Source organism: Nelusetta ayraudi, unplaced genomic scaffold (genome assembly GCF_046127955.1).
Source record: "Nelusetta ayraudi isolate G7.1 ecotype Tasmania unplaced genomic scaffold, CSIRO-AGI_Nayr_v1 ptg000081l, whole genome shotgun sequence".
Taxonomy (NCBI): domain Eukaryota; kingdom Metazoa; phylum Chordata; class Actinopteri; order Tetraodontiformes; family Monacanthidae; genus Nelusetta; species Nelusetta ayraudi.
Window position 1 is genome coordinate 900,001 of NW_027466131.1, and position 16,865 is coordinate 916,865.

General features: G+C 48.8%; 1 protein-coding gene across 1 annotated transcript in view; it reads right to left on the minus strand.

Annotated features, from left to right (window-relative positions):
* Positions 1–16,205, minus strand: part of slco5a1b (solute carrier organic anion transporter family member 5A1b) — an 80,238-nt gene extending 64,033 nt beyond the window's left edge. The window contains exons 1-10 of the mRNA XM_076044464.1: positions 15,295–16,205; positions 10,313–10,363; positions 7,466–7,579; positions 5,770–5,884; positions 5,513–5,660; positions 3,308–3,596; positions 2,501–2,812; positions 2,250–2,290; positions 1,461–1,831; positions 934–1,020 (exon numbers count right to left, since the gene is read on the minus strand). Of these exons, the coding sequence (XP_075900579.1) occupies positions 934–1,020; positions 1,461–1,831; positions 2,250–2,290; positions 2,501–2,812; positions 3,308–3,596; positions 5,513–5,660; positions 5,770–5,884; positions 7,466–7,579; positions 10,313–10,363; positions 15,295–15,373 (1,607 nt within the window). The 5' untranslated portion in view covers positions 15,374–16,205. The remainder of the gene's footprint in view (positions 1–933; positions 1,021–1,460; positions 1,832–2,249; positions 2,291–2,500; positions 2,813–3,307; positions 3,597–5,512; positions 5,661–5,769; positions 5,885–7,465; positions 7,580–10,312; positions 10,364–15,294) is intronic.
* Between the last annotated feature and the right edge of the window lie 660 nt (positions 16,206–16,865).

Sequence of the window (16,865 nt, forward strand, 5' to 3'; positions counted from 1 at the left end):
ATTTTTTTTTAACCTTACCGTTTGTCGAGAAAAACAAGAAATTCGGTTTCTACACCTGGAGTCACATTATGTCTAAAACTGTGGCATGTAAAGCGTCTTTATAATAATTATATCCATCAGGAAGTTTTAAAGGACCTTTTATGTATATTTTCCGTTTTTAAAAAAAATAAGAAGCTGTAGGCGCTCAAAGCCAGAGGCATGCTGGGTAAATCAGCGGTGTCACTGTGAAGCTTTTTGTCTCGCTGCTTTCTTCCTCCGCTGGATAAGGAGGGGGGGGGGGGGGGGAAGTGTGAGGCTCCTCTGACAAATTGTCAAGGCAGCTCCCCCTGCTGGGCTTTCACTGCGCTCGCAACAAAAGGGACCCCCGGCTCTCTGCCCTCGCCCTCTGTGCGGTTCTAAGTCGCTCTGCCGCCTTCTGGGCCTGCGATCCATCACAGGACTTCGTGTTTTACTCCCACAGTAGCCCACAAAGACAGCGGCCCACCCACAGTCCCCGCACAGCAGCAGGGGGCGCTGCAGGGCGTCTGCTGAGGGACAAGTGAGCGTGTGTGTGACCAATGCGTGATGGCGCACATGGATTCTGCAGTTTGATTCAACCTGGCCACCGCGCATGCAATGAGAAGCAGCCGTTAGAGGTCCGACAGTTTGTTTCATTCAGTGGGAAGACACAAAATCGAAAACCTGTCCGGGGAACAACCGCTCTGATTTAATCACCGTCGCCAAAGCTCAGTGTGTCTCTGCGGCTCAGAGTCTGACCGACCGACCGATCGGCTCCGGGACACTTTTCTCATAAAAATGAGATCTTCATTTCATTCACACTGTAGACAACACTGACCCTCACCCGTGACGTGCTGTAATGGTGCATTTGGCTGAAACTGGAAATGAAATGCTTATGGAGACAGAGAGGTATAAGAAAAAAATAAAGATACTCACGAGAGCTCCGCAAAGTCGGTCATCTGGATTTTGGCCATGCGGGCCAGGATCTCCATCAGCTGGAGGCCTTCGTCCGTCTGGAGGCCACTGGGGACAGGAAACATCACTGTGTTAACTGCTGCCAGCAGATCCAGTGACATCCAGTGGAGTCCGGCAGACTGTGAATCATTCATCTATTATTTATTCACGTTGGCAAAGTCTCCTCAGTGGAGTTGACCGTCAGACCAAAACACCGCTGCTTTTCCATCACATCTTGTAAAAAGCAAGTAAGTGCTCAATCAAAAACTACCTTCCAGTGACTGTCCCACTGTTTCTATGGACAAAAGTGAAAATAAATGGGAACGTAAATAAAAAAAAAAACGCACAAACACAAACATGAGTTGCTTCAGTTTATCGCTGATGAAGGAAGAAGACCAAGAGCACCAGAGAGTCCAGCAGGATCAGGATTCATCCTCTGAGCCCCGCCCTTGTTAGCTCCGCCCTACTGCAGCCCACCAGGCACAGGCCCAGGACCCAGTCGGACTCACTCTGTGTCGGTGATGACGTATCCAAAGATGTCGTCCGCCTTCTTCCTGCTCGCTTTGACGTCCAGCTGAAGTTCGGGAACGTGCATCGTCTTCTTGCGCGCTTCGCCGTACACCAGAGACGCAGGGGGCGGAGCCACCTCCTTGATCCAGCCCGCCACCTCCGCCACCTCCTCCACCGACTGGGTGGTGTCCTTCTTCTGGACCGTGACGCCCGCCTCGCTAGTGCGACTCTGCACATTTTCCAGTCCCACCTGTCGGCCACTGGGCGGCGCCGCTGGGTCCTCGTTCAGATTCCGCAGGGAGGGAGCGGCGTTGAAGGAGGTCTTGTCCAGGAAGGCCAGAAGTTTGGTGAGAAGCTGCTCACCTTCGGGCTGACAAACACAAATCAAAGGCAAGCTCAGAAGAAATAAAAATGACAATCTTTTTTGTAAAACGGCAAATATATTCCACTTTCAGAAGGTGCGATCTGAACTTTTTATTTTTAGCTAGTCAGAATATGACTGGACCAATCAGCGTCTTGCGAAGGACAAAGAGGTGGAGCTACAGCCACTACCTTCCCTCGGATACAAAATAAATAATACCATAAGGATTCGAGGAGCTGTATTAACCGCTGTTCATTCAGTTTTGCCAATGCTAACGCTAACATCAATTCCAACGGAGCCAAAGGTTGCCGTCACTTTATGTTGCTCTTCGTTGTTTAAAAATGGTAGAAGAGTCTGAAGACTCACACAAAAATGCTGCATATTGAAAACAGAGAAAGGAAAAGTATCAACAGAACTGAATTGTTACCTCGTCTTCTGTGTTCAGCTGCTCTGCACCAGCTTCTCGCTCTGACGGGGGCCAAAACAAACAATCCATGAATTTACAGCATTGGTCTGCAGATTCTGCAATTTGTAATTTTACGCAAATGTAGAGATGAAAAACAACTTTACCAATACCAACATCGCTAATTTCCCATTTGGTTTATCAATTTCTGTTAGCAATCCGAGGGTTTTTTTTCTCCACTGTGCACAGCAACATGTCGATCACTGTTTAACTACCTTGCAGCTCTGCCGGTGGGTCCTCGGCTCCGCCCCTCGGGTTCAGAGTGGGGGAGTTCTCCGGCGTTTTCTCCTCCCCCTCGTCCACTTCCTCCCCTTCACCTTCACCTTCGTCTTCGGCCATCTCTCCACCCAGGTCCCGAGGCCCCTGTCTGAGGCGGGGCCGGTCCCTGGAGGGCCCCTGGTCCTGTTCCACCACCTGCAGGGCGTCGGCGATCAGCCGGGACAGCTGGTCCAAGTCGTGAGGCGACAGCTGGTCCACGTCCACGTGCTGCCTGCCGACGTTCTTCAGAACCTTCTCGATGAACCTCTCTGCAGCAGGAATCAGGGGTTACAACCGTCAGTCATTCATATTATTAGCATTATTATTATTATGTCATATTTACATTTGATTCTGCCTTGCTGAGATTAGACTGATGAGCTGGTCACAGACCAATACTACTACAACTGCTACTACTACCACTACTCCTACTAGTAGTACTACTATTGCTACGACTGCTACCACTACTCCTACTAGTAGTACTACTATTGCTACTACTAATACTGCTACTACTACCACTACTACTGCTGCTGCTGCTATTACCACTACTGCTACTACTGCTACAACTTCTATTCTGTGGAGATGATTACACCCTAAAAATAAGCAATTAAAAAATATAGATTTTTTTTTTGGGGGGGGGGGATTTTAATTGATTTTGCTGTGTCAGCTGCCAATGCATTTTCATTCATTCATTCATTCATTTATTTGACATGATCGGGGGGAATAGTGGGTGTTATTGCCGAGCCCTGACAATGACACCAACATACCATCCACAGATGTCAGCCGTTCTTTGGCAGAAGTCCTCACGGCCTTCAGAAGCCTGGACTGGGACGTGTCCACCCCACCGCTGTAGAAGGCTCCGAGGCGGGGCGGCGCCTCCTGGGGGCCGGCGGGGCGTGCAGCCTGAGCGAGATAGCGCCGCAGGGCCGCCAGGAGAAGGTGGCCGTCAGCAAGAAGCTGCTCGGCCACAGGTCTCTGATTCTGCGCTGAGGGGCGGACGGAGAGAGAGGCGAAACTGGGAGAAGTCTGGCAGCGGGAGAAGTCTGGCTGGAAGCTCTGGAGGAAGAGGAGAAGAAAAAGAAATTATTTTTGATATTATCCAGCACCAGGGTGCGATTTTCCTCACAATTATTATTTGAATAATTATGCAACAATTATCTAAATCTGTAGCTAGGAATGTCATCACAAGTCTGGAAAACAAAATGCGATCTCTGCTAGCAAAAGCAAAGGCTGGCAAAGTCAGTGTGCCCAGGCTGAATATGACTGCAGCTAAAAACATCCTAATGCGTTGTTGTTGCTGTTGTTGTTGTGGATGTTGATGTTGATGTTGATGTTGCCCCTCACCAGCGGGCGCTGGCATTCTCTAATAGCAAGCCTTGAGCAACAACAATCTTGCTAAAAGCCTGATTGGCCCACATGAGAGGAACCTTTTTAGCTTTTGAGGCTCCTCTCCTTTGTAACAGTTTCGATGGGCTCTCTTTGGAAGTGGACGGACTTGCGAAATAATCACACCACCATCATTATATAATGCGCACAATTACTCCGCATATTGGAATTAACAGTTTTGCCACCGCATTAAACAACAAATGTTGAATTAACAAGAATAAACTGCTCATAAACTGTGCTCCAAACTCCTCAGAGGCGCCCGATTCAGAAATAACTCGGCCCACAAAGTTTCTTTCCGCCTCATCTTTTCTGTGGAAAAGGTCCAAACGGAAACGTTACCAGTGAGCTGAGGAGATAATGTCAGAGTGCTGCAACAAAAGAGACGGGCGGATGATTCGGAGGGGGATGCAAAAGGGAAAGAGTGATGTATGGAAGAGCGGAGGATAAAGGAGCAGTCCGTGAGCTATGCTTAACATTTCAGTGGCGCAGTCATTGAGCCTTTCACACCGCATCAAAGCAAAATGCTTATTGACAGGATTTCACCCCATCCTAGCCCCCCCCCCCCCCTCCACACGTTCTTTTTTTTTTTTTTTTTTACGAAAAGCAAAGCATTATTAATGCGTTTATGTAATGACATTAACGGATCCATCAGGTGCGAGCGGCGCCGAGAGCCCATTAACGCCCACAGAGGAGCGCAGAGAAACCCTCGGAGAGACAAAAACATTACCATCACAAAAAGCGACGTGAGCGGCTCCTCGCGCGCTGCAGCGCCAGCCATGTGTGCAAGGAGCTGCTCGGATTTCTCTTCTTTGCGCGCACGCACACATACAGTCACTTCTGGTGCTGCTGCTGCTGCTGCTGCTGCTGCTTCAGTGCACGACAAGTCCGGGGCCCCGTCGGGCCCCTTCGGGCATCTCGGCATTTGCAGAAACCAACACAGGCTTCAAGCGCCGCCTGCAGGCTCAGGCGCCACCTCACGCTCTCCTTAGACACATGAGGAGGGGCCTCGGCACAGTGACCCCCAGATCCTCCACGGCCCCTGCGGCCCCCTGCGGCCCCCTGGGCTGGTGACTTGGACGGTCATTCATTAGCGCGATGAACTCCTGAACTCCTAACGGTTGGCGGTGGCAGGAGCCGTGAAGGAGGCTCCCCGCAGAGGTGTGTTTGTGTGCGTGTCTTTACAGTGTGTGCACGGACGCCCTCCTCCTTTTTCAGAGCACAAACACTGTTTCCAAATTATGCAATAAAGAAAAGCAGTCGGAGTCCGTAGCACCGCTTTAAATGAAGTGGGACCAGTTGAGCCGCAGCGGTAGGAAACACTGGCAAAATGGAATTTGCCGAAACATTTTTTTTTTTCTTTAGTTATTTTTGGTTTGGGTTCGAGCTCCATCGGTCGCACAGAAGATTTGAGCATTTGGCCTCAAGTTTGAAAGTCATCCAAAAGAGGGTGTTAATTGACAACTTTAACTTAAAGTCAAAAATCCCCGTCAACGTGAAACACTCAGATCTGAGCTGGAGGGGGAAGAAAACACGCTGCGCAGGAAAAGCCCCTGGCAGGGCCAGCAGAGGGCAGCAGAGCGGCTCACCTTTCCCGGGGGGCTCAGACTGGAGGCAGACGACGTCTTCGGCAGGAGGCCGAGGCGCTGCAGGTACGTCTGCAGGTTCCTGCTGAGCTCCACCTCCACCGGCTTCACCCGCTGGTCCATAGGGTCCATGGCGCCGGCGGCGGCCAGCCTGCAGCACAGTCACACCACCATGGGGTCGCACGTTTGCTTAGCTCAGCGCCAGGACAGGACATCTCTGCCCAGTGCCCAGACCCTGCCAGGGTGAAGTGGGATCCTACCTGCTGTCCTGGCTGGAGACCATCCCACTCTGTTTGGGCCTGAAGGGGATCCTCCTCAGCTTGGACATTTCCGAGGACAGAACCTCCTGCGTGGTGTCATCCTCCCAGGTCAGACCTACACACACACACACACACACACACACACACACACGGCATCCATGAGCAAACTGTCCAAATCACTTAAAGGTCCCAAATGGAAACCATCCAGTCGGCTCAGCGTGGCTCAGATGCTGCGCCTGGTGTTTTGGGCAGGTGAGGGATTCCAGACATCAGTGACGGAGCCTAAAGAGGAAGAAAATCCCTCCTGCGCGTCTGACGAGGCTTCCGCATCTGCTTCTCACGCTCAACACGCACCCCAACAGGGCAATTTGGCACCGAGTGGTGGGGGGGGGGGCGGAGGTGGGGGACACGGCGCCAGCGCCAGATGGGCTAGCGGAACGAAATGCTCCTCGGAAAAGTACGGCCGAGCGGCGCGAGAAGCACGACACCGGCCCAGATATTTGGCAGGCGAACCACCGGCAGGCCTCAAACTTTCTCTCCCCTGCTCCAGATGCGATGGCGCAGGACGGCGGTTGGGCGACCGGTCCAGACCGACATCACCGCAAACAGCGAGGCCGATGAAAACCTCTGGAAAATCCATCTCAATCATTTTGTTCTGCTCGGTTGCACTGTGCACTGTTGGATTTTCCAGCCTCGGTACTAACAGAGGGCTAACTTTCTTGCCCTTTTAACTACTATTTGACTTGCTTCAAACAGAGGGCGCTGTGGACGTTCTGGTCAGGCTCTGGATGTGCTGTTTTGGCTTCCCACATCTATGTGGAAGAGGACCGTGTTGCTGCGCTCGGCCCGAGATTTATTTACTTTGCGGAAAAATACACAGTAGGCAGAGCCTGTCCAAACCAATGAGAGACACCAAAGAACTGATGAGTTTTTGGTCCTGAATATATTGATTTATTTGTTTTTCAGAATAGCTCTTTAGATTTAGATAGATTTTTTTCAGGCAATGTTAATTTTGTCCAACAGGGGGAGCATTTGAGCTGCAGGCATCAAGTTGCCACTACACTGCATATTTACAGAAATATCCTCTGAACCTTCACTTGGAGCCACTGACCTGTGTGTGTGTGTGTGTGTGTGTGTGTGTGTGTGTGTGTGTGTGTGTGTGTGTGTGTGTGTATGCATGATCTCTCTCAGTGGACTGAAATGCAGATGCTTCTCCTGCATCTCTTTACGGTTCTGTCCTCCCTAATGGCTTCTGCAGACTGCTCATTTGCATCTCATTTCAATTCACAGCGGCTGACAAATTGCCCCCAAACTCATCACCTCTTCAGGAAAAATCCTGGTGCTTCTCCAGCCCTCCTGCACAGCGCCGGTTCGGCTCTGGGCGGGTTGGCTTGTGTGTTTGAGGCGGCGTTGCCTCTGCAGATGGCCACCGAACAAAAAAAACAACCTTTTCTCTACCTAAGACCGAGCATAAGGAGATGAACTGTGAACATGCGTGAGGTTGCACTGCATGATGTAAGCGCGTGAAAAAACGCCCACAGGTGCCATCAGCCATCAGCCGCTGCACGACCCTCTTCCTCCCTCTAGTGGTGGGAGAGAGCAGCACATTGCAGCAGCAGGAGGGGCTGAGAGCAGGAAGTAAAACGGGTGTGCGTGTGCGCGTGTGTGTGTGTGTGTGTGTGGGGGGGGGTGTTACCTCTGTTGGAAAGCTTCTCCAGCAGCATCCTGAAGTGCTGCACCACAGCCGGCGACACCTCGTAAGTGTAGACATCCGACAGTGGGACAGAGTGGCACCTCCCGAACATCCCATCTGTCAACACACACACACACACACACACACACACACACACACACACACACACACACACACACACACACACAATGAATACACAATCCAACTTGGACCATTTCTACTTCCTGTTCCTGTTCTAAGCTGGGATGTGCCAACAGGTGGAAGGTTCACGAGGCTGGAGGCCGCTGACTCTGAGCTTAATGCAGTCTGACAGGCAAGAGGAGGATGACAGCCTGTGTGTGTGTGTGTGTGTGTGTGTGTGTGTGTGTGTGTGTGTGTGTGTGTGTGTGTGTGTGCCACAGATGACTCAAATCAGACCAGTTTGCGGTGTGGCTGGATATTGCGTAACTTTGTCAGCCCTGCACTGACTCCAAACACACACACACACACACACACACACACACACACACACACACACACACACACACTTTTTACATTCAGTTGTAAAGTGATGCACCAACATGACAGCTTATCGCACAGTGCTTTGAGTGGCTGCTGGTGAACATGTGACCATCAGCAGCCAATTCAGAGAGACAAGAAGGATCCAGCTGAAAATATCTTGGCCATTTGACTCATGTTTCCTGACTTGTGCACCACCCACAGACTCTCCCTCCTGCAGACTCGTCACCAGGCGCACCCAGCCTCGCCTGCTGGAAACAGCAGCAACTCTGTGTGTGTGTGTGTGTGTGTGTGTGTGTGTGTGTGTGTGTGTGTGTGTGTGTGTGTTTCCCAGCAGGAGCATCTTGAATTAGGAGCCCCAGCTCGGCCAGCAAAGGTCCAGGGCTGCTGCCGCTGTGATTAATGTCCCAGATTAGACACCAGAGAAGCTCAGCCGGGACGACGGGCTGCTCAGCAGGTTGCTGCTGCTGGCCGCCACCAGTCGGATCAGCTGATCAGCTTTACTGGTTCTTCTGGGGCAAACCTGGGCAAATTACGGCCCGCGGGCCACTGACCAGCCTGTGTGAGGCCAATCATAAATTATGTACACATGTACATGTCGGCGATTTAATATAGTAAATATTAAATATTTATGAATAAATATTAATACCATGCATGCAATGTGTGTTGCTTTTATTTTGAGAAGCATTATTGTATTACTTCCTTCCACATGGCCTATTTATGTAGATATCTATTACAGAGTGTTTTTCTTCTACCAATTACCAGTAGCAGTTATTAAAAAATAAATTATTCACAGCGTTTTACACTGGGAGAAAGTTGAGCAGAATTAAGTTCAGGTCAATATTGGTGCTTCCCTCTGACACAAATCAGGTTTCTCATGTGACTCCTTGCAAAAATGCATTGCCCACCCCTGTTCTGGAGGGTGACCGCAGTGCAGCAGTTGGCTCCGCGGCCCTCGCAGCAGGAAGGTTGTACAGTGGGTTTTGTTTCCCTTCCCTGAGTGGAGGTCACATGTTCTCCATGCAAGTCTGTACAGATGTCTTTTCTCCAGGTCCTCTGGCTCCTCCCACAGTCCAAAGAAACGCACATTAAACTGACTATCAGCCCCAACGCGCAGCTGGCAAACAGAAGCGATGAGGAGGAGATGAAGAGCAGCAGCAACAACAACAACAAACAGCTTTCAGCTATAGATGGATATCAGGAAGTCACTGCTGCATTTTCAGTCAGCCGACACCATCAAAACTTCACTTCAGGCTGCGTCTCTTGGCACGGAGCGGCTTTTTATTTTCCCAGAATGCACTGCTGGGACTCACTGAGAGACAGCAGCAGACTCACTGCTGCCTAATGAACTGGAACAGGATGTCTTAATGGAGCTGTTGCCTCGGGGGAGGGGGAGGGTTTGAGTCCGTTGGGGCGGGGGGGGACCAAAGACGGACCTCCAACAGATCAATAACATCTGGTATCGCCTAGCCGGCTCTGCTAGCTCACAACAGGGTTCCCCTCCGAGACACCGGCTGGTTGTTTCTCTTCCTCATCACTGTGCTCGGTTTAGTTTGGCAGAATCTCTCAAAAAGTCTTTACAGAATACCAATAAATTCAGCTGTGAAACGACTGGACTGGACTGTCCTGAGCCTGAGCCTGAGCCTGAGCCTGACGACGAGCACTGGCAGTGAAGACTAACATGTCATGGACATCATCCCATCCCCAGTTTGCCTTTCACTGACAATGACATCATCAGGGGAAACCAGCCAGGTGTCAACAGGTGAGGAAGCGGGTGGCTTTGCCACGATGTCACCCCCTGTTGGTGACCATGAGGTGGTTTTCTGCTGAATAATTATTGTCTTGTTTTTTTAACCCACTAAGATGTTTGGCTTTGGTTAGCAGTCGGGAAGGGATCAGGCGAGTAAGTGAGAGAGAAACTGTGAGTGGGCGTGTTGTAGTTCCCAAAGCCGCCACCGGATGCCGGCAATGAGCCACAGTACGTCTCCACAGCAGCGGCGGACGCCGCTCCTTGTCACCAGCACATCTGGTGGTGTGATGGGGCCAATCAGCACAACACAGCAGCGAGTCTGACAGCAGCTACTGAAACGCAGCATCAGACAACCCGGGCAGGAAGCAGCGGCGTCGCCACGGCAACAGCCGAACGCCCCCATTGAGATGCCTGACCAGCTCCTGCATGAACCGCAGCAGGTTCGCAGGCAATTTCCAAACTTGATGCTTCTTCTGCTAAATCTGATGTATACAACATTTTTGTTTTGTTTTGTTTTGTTTCTTATATTTAAAAAATAAAAATAACAGAGCACATTGTGACTTTACAAAGTCAATCAACTGGACTGGATTTGTGTGTCTTACCGTTGACGCAGATCTCGTAGGCAGAGCAAAGCTCGCTGTCAAACAGGCAACCTGTTGGCACAGAGAGAGACGGTGGGTTAGCACTTAGCATGCTAATTAACGTGCTTCTATGTAGCGGTCGCGCGGTTATGATCCCACACGTTGAAGTGATGCTGGCTAAATGCCTGACGTTATCGTTTTCCCTGATGCTCTCAGCATGAGAAGACCCTTCAGTGACTTAGAAAAAGACTGCATGAATAAATGACCAGAGTCACGATGCGCCGCAACCTGACGCGCAACTTTCTGAATCACCAGTGACGACTGACGTCGGCGGCTGCACCAAGGGAAAGAGGCTGTTAGCTAGTCAACGTCTCTTGTGCAATAAAAGGAGGTGGAGCTAGCATTGTCATCAAATTATAAATCCAGTTGGAATAAACAGATGTCAGTCTGACATACTGATGACGAGGAGCTCTTTTGCTATTCTCGTCTGCAGGGACAGAAAAATGCTCAGGTTTCAGCTCAACTTAGGCAAAAGGAAAACAAAAGAAAGAAATCAAAAAGACAGCAACATGTATCAATAAAAGAGGGAAGCACAAAATACACAAAGCCACAGACTGAGCCCTGACCGGAACCAACCCACTGTAAGCAAATTGGATGCTGTAACCATGGCAACGGCTGCTCCGTGCGGAGCTCCTCTCTGCCTGGCAGGAACCACAGTGGCAGCAGTCACCTCCTACCTCATCCCCCTCTGACGGTGGCTATACGTCAGGCCGCCACCTCCTCCTCATCATCATCACAGCGCTAACAGTGGTGAAAATAAACCAAGAAAAAAAAAAAGTACTGAAAACAGTGTAGTGTGTGAAGCTTTGACCCTGCTCCTGCAGGCCTCTTGCCTGATAAGGCGAACAGCTGAGCACAGCTTCTGTATTAGGCAACCTGTCCTTGGAAGGTTGCATCTCAACTCCCTCGGAAGACTGTCTAGATAACACACATTCCAACTTTGGCCAGTAACTTTCCCCATCCCTTCGCCTTCTGTTTTACAATTTTCTCTTTGTCCTCCTTATATGGAATGTGCATGATGACGAGACCTGTGGCTATAAGGAGGTGCTGTTCTAACTGTCCTGGACATGCACATCTGGACACACGACGTCTTCAGGCGCCTGTATGATACCTGACTTCTTTGTAATAAACCAGTTTTTATACAATCAAGTCGGTGTCAACGACGATTCCTTCAACATCCGCACCTCACTGCTGCAGCCTGAAGAATCCACCATAATAGTCTGACTCACACATTAGCCTGAAAATGCTCAGCACACTACAAATGCAACCAAGTAGCTAATCATCGCTAACTCTACTTGGACTTTCATGTTTCTGCTGGAATACGATTTTGCTGAATTTCTGCGGTCCAGTTTTATCAGTCCAAACATCAACAGATTGTGAAATATGTTGCCAGAAGGAGCAGAATTTCAACCCCGTCCATCCTGCAAGCAGAGCAGCAAACAGGCTTTGGCCTTCAGGGCCTCCATACCAGAGAAGGGGCACACCTTTTCCCGGGATGCCATCTGTCACGTTACACGTGACGCCAGGAGCTATGGTAAGAAGTGGGCCACTGATGAAACCAAGAGCGGTCACCTTGAAATCCAAAGCTGATGATTTCAATGTTGAAAATTTGCTTTAGCAAAGTTTAGCTGAATTTGGCCAAAGTTTCCTCACCATTGTCCCTAAAACTCAAAATAGAAGGAGTTGCATTTTCAGTAAAAGCCATTTCCTGTTTCCACCCTTCTTCTAGTCACAGGTATACTGTGGTGATTTTCATCCATCCCTGTATTCTTTTCCATGTTATGCTCTGGGACACACCAACACAATGTTATCACAGTGCAGACGCTAAGGACTGGCAGCCGACTGGCTCCCGGGTTTGTTCCTACGGCTGATCGCAGCCACACTAGATGGACACAAGCTCCTTCCCTGGCGCAGGACCGTCCTCCAATCCGTGTTTGCTTTGTTCCCCTGGCTGAAAAGCAGCTCAATTTGTTTGGGTGTCGACTGTGAGGAGGGCCATCCGTCGCAGCAACTGGCTGCCAGATGGATCAGATGAGGGATCAGAGGAGGCAATTGATTGGTTTCACTTTGTCTTAACAGGAACCTGTTAGTGTGGATGTGTGTCAGAGCAGAGGGAACCTGCAAATTCTGCTTCTCTCTTTTTAAGGGGCTATTACCTGGACTCAAATGTGGTGTCCCACATTTTCTCACATAAAGTTGAGAAAGTTTTTCCTGTCAATGGCAAAAATAGGCGACACGGTGGTGCCACAAGACAGAAGGGTTGTGGATTTGATCCCGAGCCTGGGGCTCTTTCTGTGTGGAGTTTGCATGTTCTCCCTGTATCTGCGTGGGTTCTCTCCGGGTTCTCCGGCTTCCTCCCACGGTCTAAAAACATGCATGTGAGGTAAATTCTACATTGTAGTGTGTGAGTGTGTGTCACTGTGAATGGTTTTGTGTCCTTGTTTGTGGCATTGAAGTGAACTGGCGAATTGTCCAGGGTGTTACTCGGGATAGGCTCCAGCACAACCCTGAGTGCAGGAGTAAGTGGTTCTAGAAGATTGATGGCTGGATGGATGGATGGATGGATGGATGGAATGGCAAAACACTGTGACGGTGTCATATTGCTGGTTCCATATAACTATATAGCTATTCCATGTTAGCAATAGAGCTAGCCCAAAATCTAGCCTCACATTGATGGAAAAACTTTGTTAATGTTGCCAGGTATACAGTGCGTTGTTTTAGGACACAATCAGAATTTGGTCACATGAGCAAACTGGCCTAAGTGACATCACAACATCTGGAAGGCACCCTTGTGGCTGGATGCAGTACAGGTTGCTAGATTTTAATCATGAAGCAGGTCAAAAGAAAATGATTTAAGTAGTCAGAATGCACATCATGCAATTGTCTGGCATTTTTTCTTTGCGTATCAGACAGGTTTTGGTTAAACTGAATTACTGAAAGCAAAGTATCCAGATCCTGACTGGATTGGCGGATCTTAATGTGGTCCCACCGTGTCAACCAACATCACTCTAGTTTGACTTCAGGTTTGTCCGGCAGGAGGAACCCAGATGAGTCACACCTCGAAACTTGTCTCCACGTTCCGAACTCAGTACTCCAACGTCCCACTAGGGGGCGGCACAAAGACACACAAGAGCAGCGACACTGACCACCAGTCACCATGACATTGCGGCCTTCGTCCACGTGTGAACCACCTCGGCAGCGCAGAGGCCATCGGCCAAACCAGCAGGAATAAAATGATAATGAGGCTCTCCACGGCAACGGTCACACCAGGCGAAGCAGCCGTGACCTTCTCCCAGTCCTGGTTAATGATTAGAAGAGCTGATCTGAGCAAGCACAGGGCTACTGCTGCTGCCATTGGAGGTCTCGCATAGAGGAAAACACACACCAGGACCAGCAGCGCACACACACACACACACACACACACACACACACACACACACACACACACACACACACACACACACACACACACACACACACACACACACACACACACACACACACACAACTACTGACGTGGTTATGGCCAAAGGGGACGACCAATCAGAAAACAGCAACACATAAACACCAGCTGTAGATGATTTCACTCAATACGATTCAGAACTCACAGCTGAGAATCACAAATATATTAATCCAATAATAAATCCGGACAAAAATCAAACCCACATTAACATTGCCCTGGGCCGAGAATGACTCTGTTTTTTAGTGATCATTGTTGTCATTTCTAATGGTTTATCAGCCAGAAACGCCCTCTAAAGTGATGACTTTTTCCTCCTCAAACTGACACGACATAGACACACATTTCCCCCCCCACACACTGTTGCACCACAGAAGACGAGATCAGTGTGGCGCAGGAAGAGATAACATGGTTCAGCCTCATGCTGTCCTGTGGCGGCCAGACTCCACTACGCTGGTTATGTAACATCAGGAAATAGAAGAAGAAAGAAGGAGGAAGGGGGGGACGGAAGGGAAGGGGGAGAAGAAAGGGGAGGAGGAGGAGAAGGAAGGGAAGGAGGAGAGGAAGGAGGAGGAGAGGGGTTCCATGCACGCAGACACTCCCATTTCCCTCCCTCCTTCCCTCACCTCGTACTCTGGGCTCCTAGGTTGCAAATATTAGATAGCAGCTATTTTTAGAGTTCATGTATGGACACACACACACTTCCAATCAATGATGTGTGAATGTGAACTAACAGCCTCAACAACACCTGCTTTACTTTATCATTTTATTGATTCTTATTACAGCGACCCCTTCTGGAGAGGTTAAGATCTACTATCATTTTTTTTTTTTTACTATTCTATTTTATGCTTGATTCCTTTTTATCGCTGTTGTCATGGAGTTAATTGCTGTGTATTATTAATTTATTTGTTTTAACTTTTTTTTTGCACATCACCATGTTAAATTAATTTTTTTTTCTCACATATAAGTTATGTTGTACTACTATGTAAGTTTTTATTGCAATTTCCACTTTTTCATGAATCATGGTCTATAGTTTTTCCTTAATTTTTATTTATTTATTTATTTTTAGGTACTTTAAGTTGTAACAGGGAAATGTTGTTAAAATACAATTTTATTCCATGCGTTTCTAGACTTATATTGATGATTTATTGATAACTGAATTGTCATCATGTGACATAATAATGGCTGCTACCCCCCAACCCCCAGTGTTTCTCTGTTTCTGGCTCAATGATGCTGCTGCCGAGCGGCAGTCCCGGCGGTTCGTGTTTGTTTTTCCTGCCCAGGTGAGGCTGTGGTGAGGCGGTCAACCGCCCGGAGCCGCTCCGCTGATCCAGCAACTGACAGAGAAGCAGGAGGGAAAGTAGCGCGCTGCAAAATGGCAGTGATGAGGAGGAGCAGAGGAGACGCAGATGAAGATGGGGGCGTGGGGGGTGTGTGGGGGTGGGGGGTGAATAATGATTAAAACGGCTCATTTCATTCGACTCACCGAATCTCCTGTCGGCGGCAGCGGGGAAGCAGCTGAGGGAAGCGACGAGGAGGAGGAGGAAGGAGGAAGGAGCATCCATGTCTCTTCGGGGCCGGACTCTTCTTCCTGTCACGCGTTAAAAGGCCATGACGCCCACCGGGCCGAGGTTCACCTTCCGTCCCGCTAGCAGTGGCTCTTCGGCGGCCAGAGAAGCAGCGGGGAGCCGCCGGATGGATGTTGGAGGAGGAGAGGATGCAGGGCGTTCCTTCCTGCTGCTGCTGCTGCTGCTGCTGCTGCCGCTGGGGGCTCAAGCGCGTCCACGATGGAAGCTCGAGTACGTGCACGCTCGAGTCGAGTGCACTACTTCCGGTGGGTGTTTTCAAATTCAAACTAACTCTGAGTACCGATTTGATGTCAACGTTTTCAACTTTTCACGTCATTTAAATCTACTTACGCAAAAGCGTATTAACTTGTGTCTCGGCGTCCCTGCATGTGTGTCTTCTTAATTTATCAGGTGGTGGAGGCATACACATTTAATCATGCGTTTTCATGGGTGCTGGGAAAATAAAAAAATGCATTTAACTGCATTTCGAACGACACGCCCACGCACCAATTGTAGCTTTAATTTTGTAGGGTCATATCCGAGATCTATCCCCACCGATCTGACTTGACCAGCACGAAACCTTTTACTATGACGACGAATGCGACGACGCTACTGATTCAGCACGACGCTGCCTTCAGGTCCTCCTGCTCGTCCTGCTGAAAACACTTCCGGTTTTAAATTGAACTCCGAGCAACAGCAACTTGCACGTGTTTCTGTGGAGCTTCGCGGGAGGATTCCCTTCCTGTTGCCCCTTGGTTGTTGTTTTTTTGTTTTGTTTTTTAAATACAGCTTTAATCCCCTCTCCGTGTTTTAAGGAAATGATTGTCTGTCTAATAATCTAAAGCCTTCTCAGGCCCCGCCCAATGAACCTACCTGCGCAGGTGAAGAGGAAATCAAAACACAGGTTCTCCAGGTCACAGCTGCAAGCAATTAAGCAATCGATACGCTTAATCAAACACTCGCCAGTGTTCTAGATAACGCTTTTATGTCATTAATAATGTAATTTATCAAATCAATTATTCAGTCACTTCTGTTAATTTGAGTATTTTTGCTAGATTAGGACAATATACCAGAAATATATTTATAAGAGATGTAAGCATGTTTACATGTAATGCAAGATAATGTCTTTCAAAGATCATATATCTTAACTGGTTCTTTACATATGAAAAGTTAAGCGTCATAGTAATAAGCTTGTGCTAAAGTTGAGATATCGCGCCCCTTATTGGTGACGGGGTTCATGTTGATGGTGGGAATTAGTTTATTAAAGGCACTCGAGATGGAATTCAGGTTCGAGCACCAGTGTTCGATAACAATAATCAGTGTCTATTAAGACCACATTTTACATCTGCTGCTCCATATTTCAAGTTTAAGTCTATATTATAAAGTGAAACAAAATTTTAAAAAAATAACAATAATTGTAATGCTAAATAAATTGTTTTGCCACATTTAGGAATCAAAACTAAGTAACAGCATGCAATTGACTGATATT